Consider the following 19,113-nt stretch of genomic DNA (forward strand, 5'->3'; position numbering starts at 1 on the left):
CATCGCATGGGCTGATGCCCTCAGAAACAGCTGAGGGAACCCCCAAGCATAGAAAGTCTGAACAGGGAGGACGCTGAGGAACAGTATGATACGGTCCGTCCTGGGCACGTGCTGTGTGTAAAGTTTTGCATTTGAAGTTTGAAACGGACTCTGTGTCTTTGTGTGCAACAGCGTCAACAGTGGATCTTCAGCCAGCCCGATGGGACCCTGACGGTACAAAAGGTGAAGTGGAAGGTATGCTGCAGAGGGGACACTATTTTCATGTGACGGGAGTCCAGGGCGTGTTAAAGTATGGAAACTCAGCCATGAATATGGCCCTGGTTCTGCATCTCACACTTGCAAGACCTAAGAAGCGACAAGCAGGAGACCCAAGACACATATTACCTTCTGAGTGATGTTATCTTCTTGCATGTTGTTCCATGAATGATGTCTTGTGAAATGGTTGTCCCCTTAGTCATATTATCTTCTGACATGTTGTTTTCAGAGTAATGGTTTTTTTTAGTGGTTTTGTCTTCTGTCATGTCTCCATCTTAATAAAAAATTAGGTAAAATTTCCTTTTTAAATGGAATATGCTATGAAATATTTAAAACCTGACACTTAAAAAAGACCTTTCGCTATGTATTTTAATTTTAACTGAGTAAATCCTACAACTGGCACTTTTAATTAGATAACTCCATAAAGACTTTTTACTAGAAGTCAATAAAACAACAAAAAAAGAATATTAAAAACCCATCATTTAGCATTGAAGACCACATGCAAAATTACCCAAAATTTTATAGAAATTTTTTTTTGCAAAATGGTAAACATTGAACATTAAATCAGCCACATCTGATCTTGGCTTTACAAAAAAGTAAGTGTTTAATTGAGATGTAGTTGGTCATAAAACAACTGTGAAAAACAAGGAAAGCACAGAAGAACCTCTTTTAGGACAACAGTTTGGAGAAGATGACAATCTGTCAGGCTTTTAATAAATGACCCATTGTATTAAGAGATCAATGGAGAAGAGAGAATGTTCAGCTCCGTCTCACAAGACGCAATGTTCTGTCAGAACGCTAATTACTCAAATGATAATCAAGTAGCTCTATGAACCAGAAGTCATGATGAGACAGCTCCATTAATATTCGTGTGGGTTTAGGATACCACAAGTCCTTTATGTCTCAGATTTACTCATGAAAGTATGAGAATTCCTGAAGTTCTCCTAAGCTAAACATTTCTCTAAGAATTTATAAATGTTTTTTTTTTTTTTTTTTACAAGGGATAACCATAGGTTGGTCTACTAGTTGATCTTTGAGCAGTTGAGTAGATGTTGATGTATTCATGTGATCTTGTGATCTTTTCTGAAGCTCTAGTAGACGATGGAAATTTAATAATACTTTGGTTGGCTACATGTTTTGGTAGATGTGACCTTTCTATGGTGGTACTTGGGTAGATGTTGCTCTACTTGTTGATCTATAAATGTGATATTTCTAAGGCTTTATGGTCAGTGCCACAATATGGGAAGTACTGCTATTAGGGGCCCGTACCAAATGTAGAAAAAAATGAGACCAGCGACCACTAACCTCTGTTTGACATACTAAAGTGTGGTGGACCCATATCCTACTGTCAAGGCTAAATTATACAGTCCCAGCTTTAGCCAAATACACAAATAACTTGACACTTTAGGCCCACCTCCTCCAGCATCATTATAAGTTTCATAGTCCTGTGTGAGGAAGGGAGGAGAATGTTCGATTTGGACTGCTGATTGTTTTGTTCTCTGGGAGAGATCTCTATCGGCAGCTTTTTTATAGAGAACACAGGAATGTTCGACCAAGTGAGAACTCCTGTGTATGGGAGAGATGGCCAAGATGGCTATCGGATGTTTGATCGGTTAAAGCATCATACAGCTGACGGCCATCTAATGTGTAAGTCAGCTTTAGTCTCAACCTCAGATATCTGTTGAGTATTTTCACTTTGAAGAGCTGTGAATCTACACACATATGAGCCCCATTCAATAAGGTTAATGTGCGATCAGCTACCTGACGCAGTTTTCACAGCTCATCTGAGCATATTCCACACCGAAATTTGCTTCCTATAATTTTGATGTGTATGAACTACAACAAAAAAATTCTATTAGTGGTTTCAAAGTCCATGCTGTAGGTGTAGTTGTTACCCTTTAACCCCTAAGCAACATCTGTATGGTGGATGGGCGTACCAGATGTATGTAGTGGGCCCAAGAGCTGAGCCTCCTCCACAGCCTGTGGGTACTGACTGTGCTAAACAACAAGAGGCAAATTTCTTGGGTCAGAGGCCCATACGATTTGGCTATGGGGTCTTGAAATTCCTGATGGTGGCTTTTCTTATGATTAATAAAGTCATGGCAATTTACTAAGACCTTCTTGGCTAGCTACCTATTGACCTTAGCGTAAGATTTCCCAAGACCTTCTTTGAGAGTCCACTACTTAATGGATCACTGGAGCTACTTGATCTGGGACCCATCTTGTTACTCCGCATGCCACACCTGCTTTAAAGGCTGTTAATCCCCAAATGATCTTGGTTCACAACTATTTAGGTGGTGAACTGATCTCTCATTTTTTTTCTACTGTAACACTCTGGTGTGACAAGCAGAGCTGCCAAAATAGGGAGCATGGCGATTAATGGGAGGGTGCACCCGCTCGGCCCATATTATGAATTATTTGGTGTATAATTATGCGGGAGGTGACGCTCCAGTGATCTCCTCCTGAATTATACTCTGATGTCATCACTCACCTCTAGGGAAATCGCAGCCTTCATACCTAATTCTGTGTTTTTCTACAGATCTGCCGTACATCGCTTTTCCCCCTCTCCTCCTCCTATATCAGATAGGTACTGTTAAATTCTTCTACATTATTACACCACTGAAAACTGCAGAACATTGTTCTGTCTCCTCTCCCTCCTCACTGGGAAGTGTACATAGAAATCTAGGGAGTCACATAGTGAAGGTCCGTATTGGGGCTCCGTGTCATGTAACAACCCATCACATTAAATGGAGACATCTAACCCCTTAGATGCCATGGTCATTGTTCACCAAGGCATCTAAGGAGCTGAAACTGTTGGGATCAGAGCCAGCTCCAATCACAGCAGTTACTAGTTGGTATCTGTTGTGTAAAACGGTTGACACCTGACTGACACGTATGGATCCATACCAATTTTCACGACTTCTCGTGTACAGAAACAGTGTATTTTGGTAGAAGTGGGTAGATGCCAAAAGCGAAGGGGCATCTAACCCTTCCAGTTCATGGGCCCCATTGCAGTCTCATGGCCTGTCTCCATTTGCATCGATTCCTGTCAGATACATAGTGACATATTCTGCAGATTATTACCCTACTGACTGTTTTAAGAAATCTGCAGAATATCGCTCTGTTTCGTCTTACCATAGTGAAATATTCTGCAGACTATTGCACCCATGATTACTTCACAAACTGCAGAGCATCGCTCTGTCCCTTCTACCTATAACATAGTGATATATTCTGCAGACTATTGCACCCATGATTAATTAACAAATCTGCAGAGCATCGCTCTGTCCTTTATTCCTATAACATAGTGATATATTATGCAGACTATTTCACCCATGATTACTTCACAAATCTGCAGAGCATCGCTCTGTCCCTTCTAACTCTCTGGTAAAAACACATTTAACCCTTTGCCTGCTGCACGCTCACCTCTTTCTGGCCCTCACCTTGCTTGCAGCGCCGCAGGCATTCACAACCCTATCCTCGCCGCTTTGTCACCACGGTACCCTGACATGAAGGCGCGACGCATTTCCAAGTGTTTAAATAATTAAAGCTGAATGGCAAAGCGCAATATTAGGAAAAAACTAAATTCGAAAGAAAAGATATTTCCTGTATAACTCATGTCCTCTGTAAAGTAATAATAATTATATTGCTGGCAGAGGGGGGAGTTCATTATCTGGCGGTATATAAAAAATGTGTGGTGCCATGGAGGGTGCCGCGGTGCGATAACTCCTGCTATGAAACATGTTAGTGTCCGAAATCAAACTTGAGGTTCTCAATAAAGTCCTAAAACTCAGTCACAAGAGGGAATGGTGCCCAACAGAGCAATAGTTTAGTGTCTCTCTCTTATAGGGGGTTATAGTGTGGCAGCTCACCCCGTCTGTCACTCTCCCCTGATTGACTGTCTCCGGCCTATGTATCCCTCTCCCTCCTTCTCTTTATGAAATATGCATGCCGAACAGATGTCCTCATCCCCCAGCCAGTCTTGGTCCTCTCCCTCTGCCCCTCAGCCAAGTCACAGGAGCCGTTCCAACGCCTCCCTCTCCCATCCCCAGGGCTTTCCCATCCTGCCAGCCAATGTCGTGCCATCCCAGCTGTTTAATATGTATGATGGAAGGCTCTGCCGTGGCCAATGAGCGCCGCCACCTCTTCCTCATGTGGTGTGCTCCGTGTCACCCTATATATATAAATATATGGGGCTCCTATACACATGGGTGTATGCGTACGGCTGTCCTATATGTGCGTCCTGGAGCTCAGGACACAAACTTCTTCCCCCCTGGACCTGAAGAAGGAAACTTTACCTGACACTGCTCCCGGCATACATGGATACCTGAGGAGGGGGCCGCCGCCAGCGTGACACGGCCATGTGCAGGTAAGGGCCAGGGGTCTGCACAAGGGCAAAAGGGTGGTCAAGAAGGCAATGTGGAGCGTTCACAATAAAATAATAGAACACGGAATTATCTACTTATCTGTCTATGAAATATCTGTATTGTATCTGTCCATCTGTAAAGCTCTTCATAGGCTCATAATCATATCATGTCATATTATATCTATTCATCTCAGATTTATCTATATCCATCTGACATTAGTCATATATTTTATCTATTATTATATCTAATCTATCTATTATCTATCTATCTATCGCTGTCATATCTATTATATGTCTATCATTTCATCTATCTCTCAATTTATCTGTCTTTCCATTAGTTTATCTATATCTATTTGTCATTATCTATAGATATCTATCTATCCATCAATTCATTTATCTCTATCTATCTTCTATTATCTATGGATGTATATCTATTTCCAAATATTGATCTCATATCTATCTATTGGGATGTATCTATCTATGTATTATCTATCTATCTATTATCTATTATTTATCTATCATCTATCTATTATTTAGCTATGTATTATCTAATATATATCTATTATCTATCTATCATCTATTATTTATCTATGCATTATCTATCTATCCATCTATTATCTATCTTTCATCTATCTATTATCTATCAATCTATCATCTATCTATCTATCTATCTATCTATCTATCTATCTATCTATCTATCTATCTATCTATCACTGTCATATCCATTGTCTGTCTATCATTTCATCTATCTCTCAGTGTATCTGTCTTTCTATTAGTTGATCTATATCTATGTGTCATCATCTATAAATATCTATCTATCCATCAATTCATTTATTTCTGTCTATCTTCTATTATCTATGGATGTATATCTATTTCCATCTATTGATCTCATATCTATCTATTGGGATGTATTTATCTATGTATTATCTATCTATCTATCTATCTATCTATCTATCTATCTATCTATCTATCTATCTATCTATTATTTATCTATGTATTATATAATATCTATCTATCTATCTATCTATTTACCTGTCATCTATCATCTATCTATCTTCTATCTATCTATTATCTATCTATCTATCTATCTATCTATCTATCTATCTATCTATCTATCTATCTATCTATCTATATCTATATCTATATATCTATCTATCTATTATCTATGTATATATTATCTATATCTATATATTATCTATGTATTTATCTATCTATTATCTATTTATCTATCTCTTATCTATCTATTATCTATCTGTCAGCTATATTCTCTAGCCAACAAGGGTTAACAAGTCCCTTTGTGTGGAAAGTTTCTGGACGTGCTTTAGCAAGTGGATGGCAGTGGTCCTCACCCCGCATCTGTCAGAGTCGCTTAGTGTTGCTGTCATATGCTTCCTCCCCGTCTGGGGTGGTTTCCTTTCAACTGACAACAACAAACAACGTTCGGCACCAAAACACATTGCCATAGGCCGCAGTCTGAGCCCGGTACTCCTTATCCTGACAGCCATTAAACAGTTAACTCCCAGCAGAACAGATGCCAATGTGACATGCCTATCATGTAGTGAATGACAGCTGTCAGTCACAGCGGGATCTGCCACTGATGACCTGCAATGTCCCGGTGATTGGGTCTCCCATGCTTTATCATTCATTTGTGTATTTAGTATAAAATCAGAGGATATTACAGAGAAACAAAGAAACGAGTATCCTTGTCAGAGGAGCTTACAATCTAGACATAGCAACGTGTGTGTACGGAGGCCGAGGGTGGACGGTGGCCGACTACAGCGTAATAATAATAGTAATAATGATGGTATCATTATTCAGCCGTCTCTATAAACCTATAATCTGTAAATCTAATAACATTTGGCAAATGACGATGAAATACAGATTCCTGGTGACACACAGGGATCATAGATTACCATCTCAGTGTTACGTGCTCCATGCTATATTGTATTATTCATCTGATGCTTTCATATCACAAATTATGTATTTGTTTAGTCCTAATTCCTATTGATATTATAATTATTAGTATTGTAAGTATGTTATTATCAATAACAATTACAGGTATAATTCTATATTATCTCATTCTATCTATATGACTATCACTAATATCTATCTATCTATCTATCTATCTATCTATTATCTATCTATTATTTATCTATTATCTATCATCTATCTATTTATTTATTTATCTATCTATGTATTATCTATCTATTATCTAAGTATCTATCTATTATCTATCTATCATCTATCTATCTATCTATCTATCTATCTATCTATCTATCTATTATCTATCTATTATTTATCTATTATCTATCATCTATCTATTTATTTATTTATCTATCTATGTATTATCTATCTATTATCTAAGTATCTATCTATTATCTATCTATCATCTATCTATCTATCTATCTATCTATCTATCTATTATCTATCTATTATTTATCTATTATCTATCATCTATCTATTTATTTATTTATCTATCTATGTATTATCTATCTATTATCTAAGTATCTATCTATTATCTATCTATCATCTATCTATCTATCTATCTATCTATCTATCTATCTATCTATCTATATCTATCTACTATATATATTATCTATCTATTATATATCTATTAACTATGTATTATCTAGCTATCTATTATCTATCTATAAATTATTTATGTATTATATGTCTAATATCCATCTTTTATCTATGTATTATTTATCTATTATCTATCTATCTATAATCTATTATCTATCTATTTATCTATTATCTATCATCTATCTATCATCTATTATCTATTTATCTATAATCTATCTATCTATTTATCTATTATCTATTTATCTATCATCTATCTATCTATTATCTATCTAGCTATCATCTATCTGTCTATTATCTATCATCTATCTATTACCTACCTATCATCTATTATCTATCTATCATCTATCTATTATCTATCTATTATCTATCTAGCTATCACCTATCTATCTATTATCTATCGATCTATTATCTATCTATCATCTATCTATTATCTATCATCTATCTATCTATCTATCTATCTATCTATCTGTCTATCTATCTATCTATCTATCTATTATCTAGCATCTATCTATTATCTATCTATCTATCTATCTATCTATCTATCTATCTATCTGTTATCTATCTATCTATCATCTATCTATCTATTACCTATCTATTATCTATCTATAATCTATCTATCATCTATCTGTCTGTTATCTTTGTATTTATCATCTATGTATTATCTATCTATTATCTATAATATTCTATATATTATTTATGTATATCTATCTATTATCTATCTATCTATCTATCTATCTATCTATCTATCTATCATCTATGTACTACCTATCTATTATCTATCTATCTATCTATAATCTATCTATCTATAATCTATTATATATCTATTATCTATCTCTCTATTATCTATCTATCTATCTATCTATCTATTATCTAAGTATCTATCTATCTATCTATCTATCTATCTATCTATTATCTTTCTATCTATCTATCTATCTATCTATCTATCTATCTATCTAACTATCATCTATCTATCTTTTATCTATCTATCATCTATCTATTATCTATCTGCTATCTATCTATTATCTATCTATTTTATATCTATCTATTTATATATCTATCAACTATGTATTATCTAGCTATCCATTATCTATCTATAAATTATTTATGTATTATATATCTATTATCTATGTATTATCTATGTATTATCTATCTATAATCTATCTATTATCTATCTATTATCTATCTATCTATAATCTATTATCTATCTATTTATCTATTATCTATCATCTATCATCTATTTATCTATAATCTATTATCTATCTATTTATCTAATATCTATTTATCTATCTATCATCTATCTATTATCTATCTATATTATCTATCTATCAGCTATCTATCTATTATCTATTATCTATCATCTATCTATTATCTATCTATTATCTATCTATCTATTATCTGTTATCTATCTATCATCTATCTATTACCTATCTATTATCTATCTATAATCTATCTATCATCTATCTGTCTGCTATCTATCTATTATCTATCTATTATCTATAATAATCTATATATTATTTATGTATTATATATCTATTATCTATCATCTATCTAGCTATTATCTATCTCTCTATCTATCTATCTATCTATCTATCTATCTATCTATCTATCTATCTATCTATCTATCTATCTCTATCGATCGATCTATCTATCATCTATCTAGCTATTATCTATCTATCTATCTATTTATCTATCTATCGATCTATCTACAGTATCTATCTATCTATCTATTCACACATGAGTTTCAAAGGTTGCAGAGGTTACATTGGACACAAAGGGACAATGACAGATTCTGTACAATTGATCATTGACAAACCCCTAACTTGTGACAGATGGGTGATTCAGCATTGAGCCGTATGTCAGCCTGACAATCCTTTCAGATCTTTTTGCCTGTTGAATGTAGCTTTCAAAACAATTTAAACAATACAGGATTCTTCAATTCAATAATGAAAAAAAAAGAACCCCAAAAAACTGAAAAAAAGTTATTTTTAAAGGTTAAAAGTTTTAAGCTGACCAACACAAAATTTTTACAACCAAATTTTTTTTTATTTTTATTTTGTAACGGTTGAATTATTTATAATTTTCCATATAAATGGATTTATGGTGTCATCTTAACCACATTTTTCACCTTAAAAAAGTGAAACTGCAAGAAAAACCTTTTAGTTATTAAGGTATTTAAATTAAAATACAAAACTAGATAAAAAAAAGTAGTTTCCCATGTTACCTATTTTCTTTCTAAACCAAAAGTTGTTCTAAAAAAAGTTCAAAGTATAACTGTAAAAAGCTATAAAACTACAACTATATAACAATACCTTTAAATACATAAATAAAATAGTATAAAATATAACTATAATAAAAGTACATTAAAGGGGGCAAAATAACGACATTTTTGGTTAAATTATGAAAATAACAATATTTTTCCCCTTTAAATTTATATTAACCCCTTAGATCCCACAACTGTTCTAAAACCTGGAAATGTCCGTAAACCCCCCTGATATTCCTAACTTCACTCCATTATATGGATTTACAAGCAATCAGGGAATTTCCTCGGATCTCGTTAAATTCCAACTTTCCTTGTTCTGTCACTGTAGTTTTTTTTTCAGAAGCTCACATTTCATTAAGCAATAAACACCTCTAACGAGGCTCCAGTGGGCCGTGTGATTGCTTATATATGGAGGCTCGCAGCCGGTATAAACTGGATGCCTCTTACATTTCATTTCATAGAGCGCAGTTTTTCCGGATCGAGTATGATGCAGGAGTTAAAAAAAAAAAAAGAAGGTTGTTCAACTTTACAGCACGCGTTACTCTGTCAGCGGCCATTAATGCCGGCAAAATCCCATCAGGTCCCGGAGAAATTTCAATACATTAATCCCATTGTCCACACTAATGAGCCAAGCGTGGAGCTACCTCACTCATTAAAAAAAAAAGCCACCTCATCAAGCACAACCCATTTTTTTTTCACATTTTCTTCTGGGAATTGGTTGAAAACTCCTAAAAAAAATTTTCAGGTCAAAATGTTGACATAAACTAAATATAAGTAAAATTAATGGTAAAAAATAGGACCCGTCAAATGGTCCTTTTTATTATTAGTTTTTTCTCGCTACTCCACTATTTTTTTTTTTTTAATCCGCCATAAGGCTCCTGAGATATGGGCATTTTTATTTAGTGCTAATTTTTATGGTCATTACTAAGAGGGTAGTGCTTATTATGCAAATCAGCCAAAAGACACGCCCCCATGATACAAAACCATAGAAATTAGCTCTGGAACCTCATAGAGGATTTAAAAAAAAAATTTAAAAACTGAATACTCAGGTCAGCAGTGGGAATAAAATAAGAGCAAAAACTTTACACTTTAGACCCGGTGACTTTTTTCCTTTAATTCTACCTGCATTTAAATCTCAACCTTTTGATTTCCTAAAAGGTATTTTAGGATTTTTCTAAACTATTTATTTATATTTTTTAATTCTACCAGTTCTCAGAAAGAAATGAGAAAACAAAAGGTCTTCTTTAAATGCCCATTGGGCCCTAAGAGGGAACGTTTTTTGCAGCGCACACATAACTTCCTGTTGAATTTTCAGTGGTCATAATGACTTCTCAAATCCGACATTGAGTCCCCAGAGTGATAAAGAAAATGAGCTTAACAAATGAAAATATGTTAAAAAGTTAGTCAGAGTATTGGACTGATTTTACTGTTTGTTATTTTTGCTAAACTTTATTAATAACAGATGAGTTCGGACAATGGACATATATAAATATATATAGTTGTACACACATGTAACTCGATGATGACAACTGTTATAGATGGTGTCTGCTGAAATGAAATAATGTCTTCTTTCCTCTGCGAATTTTACACCTTAATCCCCTCAGTGTTTCTAGAATCCAATCTGTAAGATTGTATTAGTGGTTAGCGACGTGCCCTACAATCCGGAGCGCTCGGCCACGGTAATCAGATGAAATTCCCAGGTCTCCTACAGAAAAGAGGCCACATTTATCCGGTTTTCCTCCTGACAATAGGTGCGCCCATTAATCATCAGCAGCCCCTCCGCCTACCTACATGTCACCATGGGATAAGATGGAGAGAGGGGGGTGACATACGGTATTATCTGGAGTAATTCACCAGGGAGAAGCAGCACTTACTTTAAATGGCAAATACAAGGCCCCGTATCTGATCTGAGGATGGAGAGGATGTACAAGGGGCAGAATAATCCATACAGTTCACCCTACTGCTGCTTCTATAGATATATAGAGGAATGGAAGGATTTGAGAAAGAAAGTAAGAAACAAAGAAAGTCAAAGAAAGCAGGAAAAAAGGAAGGAAGAGCTGAATAGGAAGATAGACAGGCAGAAAAAGAAAGAATATAATGAAACATACATACATCTATCTATCTATCTCTCTATTATCTATCTATCATCTATCTACTATCTATCTACCCTATTATCTATCTATTATCAATTTATCTATCATCTATCTATCTTTCTATTAGTCATTTGATTTTTTGTTCTAATATATATCTTGCTTTTTTTTCTATGTGTTATGCATCATACAAATAATCATTGCCTATATTGATGGACCGCAGCATTGAACAGGTTAACGTTAACCCCAGCTGTTGGTGCTAGGTAAAGCATGAAATTTAGACTTTATGGCAGATTAAGAGAACATTGTCTAGCCGCCAGCATTTCTCATCCTCCAGTTCGCCTGCGGTTACTTTCCATTATAGTCACTGACAACCGGGTGGATGTGACTTTTCCAGGTGCTTCCAAACAGGAAACCTTAAAGTGTAAAATCTCAGCACTAGTAAGTTAGGTGCCTTGAAAAACTTTTTGGCTAAAGGACAATCGATTAAATAGATATATACTGTAGATATGAGATAGATAGTAGATAGATATATAATAGAAAGATAGATAGATGATAGATAGATAGATAGATAGACAGATAATAGATTAAACAGATAATAGATAATAGATAGATACTAGAGAGATAGATGATGGATAGATAATAAATAGCTAGATAGATAGATAATAGAGAGATAAATGATAGATAGATTAGATAGATAGTAGATAGATAGATATGGATAGCTAGATAATATATAGATTGATAATAGATAGATGAGATACATAATAGATAGATAGATAGATAGATAGATAGATAGATAGATAGATAGATAGATATTGTAGATAGAGAGAGAGAGAGAGAGGCTTAAATTGCTGTTTACTTGGGTGGAGAGTATACTGGGAGGAGCGTCTATCTGTGTCACATTCCCACTGGGACCCCCATAGAGTCGAGACCTTTTCAGACACATTGCACAAACAGCTGTGTTGGGTTCCATATGTCTCCAGTGGTAGAATCTGTGACATACGGGATAATTTAATATACCCCCCCACCCCAGACCTATTCTCCATCCCCCTCCCTATGTCTCTTCTTCCCATCTATCCACCACCTGTCCTGTCTCATGAGACCCCAGAGAGAAAAATGCATTTTCATTTACATCTATCTTTATGAAATGGGCTGCATTCTCCCCGGGCTCCGGCCAGTGCCTTTGGGTGCTTGGTTCTATCCTTCTCATTTGTCCTCCCCGTCAGCTCCACTTAGTGTGAGAGGAGAAGACACTTTACTCTCAACATAATCTTTGACTGTGATATCAGCGCATTTTTCTTTGGCCTGTCATCCATCTTTCCCTTGTTCCAGGCTTGTTTCTGGGTTATTTTCTCTCCATTATTGTTCCGCCACCTTCCCCTGACACATAATATATTTGCCATTACTATGACATCTTATTTTTCCTGACTAATGCATTATAGTGTGCATGTGTACACAGATATTTTTGCCCTGTTCCTATAGGTACTGCTTCTTGTGTCTATAAGTATTTGAATTGTACTTTTTGTCAAATCTGGGAAACCTGTGAGATAACCATTATGGCTACTCTGACTGCTCCAACTAGGGATATCCAGTTTGTCAAGACTTCTGAAAGGCACAGGGCTGAATTTGTATTTCAGGCTTTATAAAGGCTTACTGTGGCTGAAATGTCTACCTATCCCTATATCTTTGATGCCTCTAATTTTTTGGAAGTTTTTTTAGGCACATGTAATTATGCAGAGAGCCATTCTGCTATAGCCTGGGACTTCAAGTATTGAATTAGTCTGTATACTTTTATGAATATGAGAGTTGTTGTTGGCATAAGTTGACTTCCAGTTATATATAAAAATATATAGTTCCATTGGTTTGACTGGATAAATAAAGTAAATGTCCATTAAAATTGCCATTGTATTTCAGATTTTGGTCCCGCCATGGGTACAATATCACCTCATGGTTCATGCCTGGTTACCAACTAAACCATTATGTTTTAATACCTATCCTGGGCACTTTATAATTGTTTATAGTAAATAACATAATATATCATGCCTTTACAGAATACTCCTATTCCATATTTTTTACTTAACTTAATTCCATGAAAGAGAAGCAATGGGCTTAATCTGTACCCCATTATGTTACCATAACCTGAGCTTTCACCCTAACTCAATTGTGACTGTATGATTGACAATAGACTAAATAAGGCAGCCTAATTCACTGTTGATCTAAGATGTGGATTTCAAGAGGGGAGAATCATTGGCGAATTTTGAAATGTTGGAAGAGTATTTTTCACACTCTTTTTTACCAAGCCACTAGTTATTTTCCATGATTCTGAAAATATTTAAACTAATTTATCTGAAGTAGGGGCAAAAATTTGATTTTTTTTTCATTTTTATGATAGGAACAATCTTACTATATGAAAATTGTTCCGACCATATCGAAGAATGTTTTTATGTGTGTGGTGTCTGTGTTTCCATGATATAATTAATAGTTGAAACCAAAGGATTTATTGTGCTTCAAATAAACCTCTGTTGACTCGCTTTTCCTTTTACAACATTGCCAAAAGTGTTATTTAGCTTTATATTCGTTTGCATGGTTTTATTCTTCTCATATATACCATACTACCTCATTCTCATTAAATTCACCTTTTATCTTGCTGGCACAACTCCCTTCATAGCCATTAAGGAACCATTTTATAATCTCTCTATTTCTCTTTTGTTCCAGGGGGAAAAACAAAAACAAGAGAGCAGAGAGGAAAATAAAAGCTTAATCTCAGCTGAACACTTTTATGAGTTAAATTTTTCCTCTTAAGTGCATTGTGAGAGCCCACAAAAGTGCAACGTGCCTGAAAGCGACACATTTCACAGCCAACCCATACATTCCAACGTGATCCATGAGATCCAAAAGACGCTGTCTTTCTTGAAGCACTTTATCTACTGATCTGGGGAATTCAAAGAGACAAAATCAAAAAATCTTGAAAGAGGAATGATGTTAAACTCCGAACAAACAGAAATCCCCGCTCATTCAGAGACTGAATCCGTGTTTAGTGATTGTGGAGGTGGAGGGGGACTAAATGACGCAGGTGGGATCAGTTTATGTGGAGAAACACGGATTTGCGAAGCGAGTGATGCAGTAAAACGAGAGCTTCAGCACTTAAGTAGAGAGGAGAGGCGCAGACGGAGAAGAGCGACAGCCAAATACCGCACAGCACATGCTACAAGGGAACGCATACGAGTGGAAGCATTTAATTTGGCCTTTGCAGAGTTGAGAAAGCTTCTGCCAACTCTTCCCCCAGACAAAAAACTTTCCAAAATTGAGATCCTACGACTAGCTATCTGCTACATCTCCTATCTCAACCACGTTTTAGATGTGTGATTGCTTCAAGGTGCACTAAATGGAGTTATATCTCACCCTCTTTCTCTTAATGCTGCTGTATTCAGCTTCAGACTAGGACTTTAATACAGAAGAATACCTTTGGGGCCATGTTTTTATCTTCTCTTATGGATTTTCGTAGAGTCCCCACCTCCCAACGTAGAATGTAAAGCACCTGCCATCCAGATATCTCCCATTCTGGTCACCAGTACCAAGCTTATTCCACAAGCGTAGTCACATCTTCTCATTGTTATGGACTTCATGGGATATGTATGTGGAATTAGGACAATCAATTCTATCTACCTATGAATATAGTTTAAACAAGACCAATACTTATTAATAACACCATTGATCATCTTCAAAGAACTCTGAAGACCATATAAATGGTCATGAATTCTTGCTAAAATTCCAGACTTATGGTCAAGTTGCACTTGTTCATTGTTTAGTGAAGGTTGGTCTACAAGAACTTGGTTTAGCTAGTGCCTCTCCCAAAACTAATAGGTGCAGTGTAAACATAGATAACTATGGGGTCTTTAGAAGATGGGGACCTTATCAGTGAGAGCCTTTGAATTCTTCTTCTTCACAAGCATCATGGCAAACATGGGTGGTGGCCTTCTCCTAAAGGAGAATCTTTAGAGCTCCATTTATTGATCCATCCTTATGTCTCCTTGATATCATGTAGCTCTCATATTTAAAACATAAGTTCTCTATAGCGTGACCTATTGGCCTTCCTTAGCGCACCATCAAAAGACTACTGCCACCTCCCATGTACAGTTTACTATTGGTATAGTGAAATAAATAGTCCGTTTCTAGGCAGGAAGTTACTTACTGACAATATAGTATCAAATGTGCACTTTCCTTTCATATGAAAGTCAATATCTAGTTGATTAGTCTTTGTTATTTGGATGGTAATGGGGAGAATTGTGTCTACAAGTCTTGGTTGCTTGTGGTTGGTTGATACATCTTCAGTTAGGGGCTACCAAATTCAAGAGACTGTCTTTAATAGCTCATGGAAAACTCCAGTAGTTACCCTACATAGATGACATCCTTGAAGTTTTCTTTTAACCAATCTATGGCAAATAGAAAAAAGGTAACTATATAATATCTCCAGCTTCAAGTAACTCATATTCGGAAGACTCAATGCAACAACCAATACTACCTACTCTAGATAGGAGCATGAAGGACAGCAATGTAGATGATCTAGTAGCCAAAGGTATCATAATATGCTCCTTAATGAATAGATAGTTTAGGAATGTGAAAATTTTAATTGTTCAGATAAAGTTCTACGTTTTGGAAAAGGGTGTACATACCATTAAGGAGCCATCAGAAAGAAGGATATGTTTATCCTCCTAGTTCAGTTACTCATGGTTGGTATTGACAAGTAGATGGCTCCTCCAAAATTGAGAACTGGTAAAAAGGTCACCACCCCACAAGGTGTAGGAAGGTAATCGAGAACTGAAACCATAGTTATAGATTTGCTATCGGGCCACCTTTCCTGAATGCACTCAGGACATTCTAACTTTTAGAACGAATTAACTCAAAAACGCTTAAGACCTTTCATAATCCATAAAATTTCTAGAGCAATGATGAAAATTCTACCTTGGATTTTGGAGCCCAGGGTTACATGACATGGAGCAGAAATGTGATGCTGAGATATTTCGTAAAACCACACAACCTATAGGTTGCAGGCTTTTAACCTTAAGTTCTCACCTCATGCCGGTGCTACATCTACACTCTACGTCCATTATCTTTCCCTTTGTGGCTTCTGTCGCCTTTGTTTCATGTTCATTCCCTTTAAGAAACCCAAAATTTATGTGCCAGGAATTAAGAAATTAATTTATTTTTATTTATTTATATAAGTCATTATTTATTTGCTGTATTGTGCACTTTTTATGAGGAAAAATTCAAGAAAATTACATGGACTGGGTGCTGGCCTCTGACCAGGACTCGAGTCTTACCTCCATTCTGCCACGAGAGCCTCAAATTGCTTGTAGATATATTTGATGACCTTTAAACAAGCTCTTAAAAAAAAAAAAACTGTAAATACCTTGACAATGTTTTATGTGTTTAGAAGGAAAACAGACTATTTATGATTTCTTAAAAAAGTTGAAGGATTCAATTAAAAAAAAAATTAAAAGAGAAACGCGTTTCGGTCTATTTGTTTGACATTACATTTTTGCATGGTTTTACATTTTAATGTGAGCTTGTTCTATCATTGTCAACGTTTCCTTCTCTTTCGGTGAACATAGTTTCCAACATTTCTGATCCTCCCAAAACGCCCACTTTTGGATGCAGTCTATAAAATCCCTGACCCATTTTCAGCTCAGTGGTCCTGGTCCACAGTTGTCAATTATGGGTGTCGTGTTCCCTCAACACTGGCCTGTCATGTGTGATACTGATAGGATGACATAACGTGTCTAATTCTAATATGGGTATTACTGTGTTGCTGAACTGTATCTAAGCCTATCTTGTGACATACTGTGCAGCTAGCTGATACATCTAAGCCTATCATGTGTGATAACTCCTGCCGAGCCTCCGTACCCAAACCTATCATGTTTGATGTTTTCTGCTGAGCTGCTATATCAAGATCTGTCATATGTAATAATGTCTGCGATGATGAGCTCAGGGAGGACAGAAACCTCCCATACAACAGCTAGTGTATCTAAGCTGTGTGATACTACATTACACATGGAGGGCAGGTAGAGAGTGACAGACCCCGCACTACACATGGAGGGGTGGTAGAGAGTGACAGACCCCACACTACACATGGAGGGCAGGGAGAGAGTGACAGACCCCCACACTACACACGGAGGGGTGGCAGACAGTGACAGACCCCACACTACACATGGAGGGCAGGGAGAGAGTGCCAGACCCCACACTACACATGAAGGGCAGGTAGAGATGACAGACTGCACACTACACAAGGAAGACAGGTAGAGATGACAGACCCCACACTACACATGAAAGACAGGGAGAGATGACAGACCCCACACTACACATGGAGGACAGGGAAAGAGTGACAGGCCCCACACTACACATGGAGGACAGGGAGAGAGTAACAGACCCCATGCCACACATGGAGGACAGTGAGAGAATGTCGGACCCCACACTACACATGGAGGACAAGGAGAGAGCGACAGACCGTACACCACACATGGAGGGCAGGGAGAGAGTAACTGACCCCACACTACACATGGAGGACAGGGAGAGAGGACAGACCCCACACTACACATGGAGGACAGGGAGAGATGACAGACACCACACTACACATGGAGGACAGAGAGAGAGTGACAGACCCCACACTACACATTGGGGGCAGGTAGAGATGACAGACCCCACACTACACATGGAGGACAGGTAGAGAGTGACAGACCCCACACTACACATGGAGGACAGGGAGAGAGTGACAGACCCCACACTACACATTGAGGACAGGTAGAGAGGACAGACCCCACACTACACATGGAGGACAGGTAGAGAGTGACAGACCCCACACTACACATGGAGGCCAGTTAGAGAGTGACAGACCCCACACTACACATGGAGGGAAGGTAGAGAGTGACAGACCCCACACTACACATGAAGGACAGGGAGAGATGACAGACCCCACACTACACATGGAGGACAGGGAGAGGTGACAGACCCCACACTACACATGGAGGACAGGGAGAGATGACAGACCCCACACTACACATGGAGGACAGGGAGAGAGTGACAGACCCCACACTACACATGGAGGGAAGGTAGAGAGTGACAGACCCCACACTACACATGAAGGACAGGGAGAGATGACAGACCCCACACTACACATGGAGGACAGGGAGAGATGACAGACCCCACATTACACATGGAGGACAGGGAGAGATGACAGACCCCACACTACACATGGAGGACAGTTAGAGAGTGACAGACCCCACACTACACATGGAGGGAAGGTAGAGAGTGACAGACCCCACACTACACATGAAGGACAGGGAGAGATGACAGACCCCACACTACACATGGAGGACAGGGAGAGATGACAGACCCCACACTACACATGGAGGACAGGGAGAGATGACAGACCCCACACTACACATGGAGGACAGGGAGAGAGTGACAGACCCTGCACGACACATGGAGGACAGGGAGAGATGACAGACCCCACACTAATCATGGAGGGCAGGGAGAGATGACAGCCTCACACCACATTTGGAGGT

At 37.2% G+C, this 19,113-nt stretch overlaps 1 protein-coding gene across 1 annotated transcript; it reads left to right on the plus strand.

Annotated features, from left to right (window-relative positions):
• The first annotated feature begins 14,388 nt into the window (after positions 1 to 14,388).
• On the plus strand, positions 14,389 to 15,047 carry NHLH1 (nescient helix-loop-helix 1). Its single transcript, XM_077287509.1, has one exon. The coding sequence runs from the start codon at positions 14,528 to 14,530 to the stop codon at positions 14,915 to 14,917; it is 390 nt and encodes a 129-aa protein (XP_077143624.1). The 5' UTR covers positions 14,389 to 14,527; the 3' UTR covers positions 14,918 to 15,047.
• The last annotated feature ends 4,066 nt before the right edge of the window (positions 15,048 to 19,113 follow it).

Source organism: Ranitomeya variabilis, chromosome 1, assembly GCF_051348905.1.
Source record: "Ranitomeya variabilis isolate aRanVar5 chromosome 1, aRanVar5.hap1, whole genome shotgun sequence".
NCBI classification, from domain to species: Eukaryota; Metazoa; Chordata; class Amphibia; order Anura; family Dendrobatidae; genus Ranitomeya; species Ranitomeya variabilis.

Coding starts and splice junctions, on each gene's coding strand:
- NHLH1 (XM_077287509.1), top strand. CDS start 14,528: ATGATGTTAAACTCCGAACAAACAGAAATCCCCGCTCATTCAGAGACT.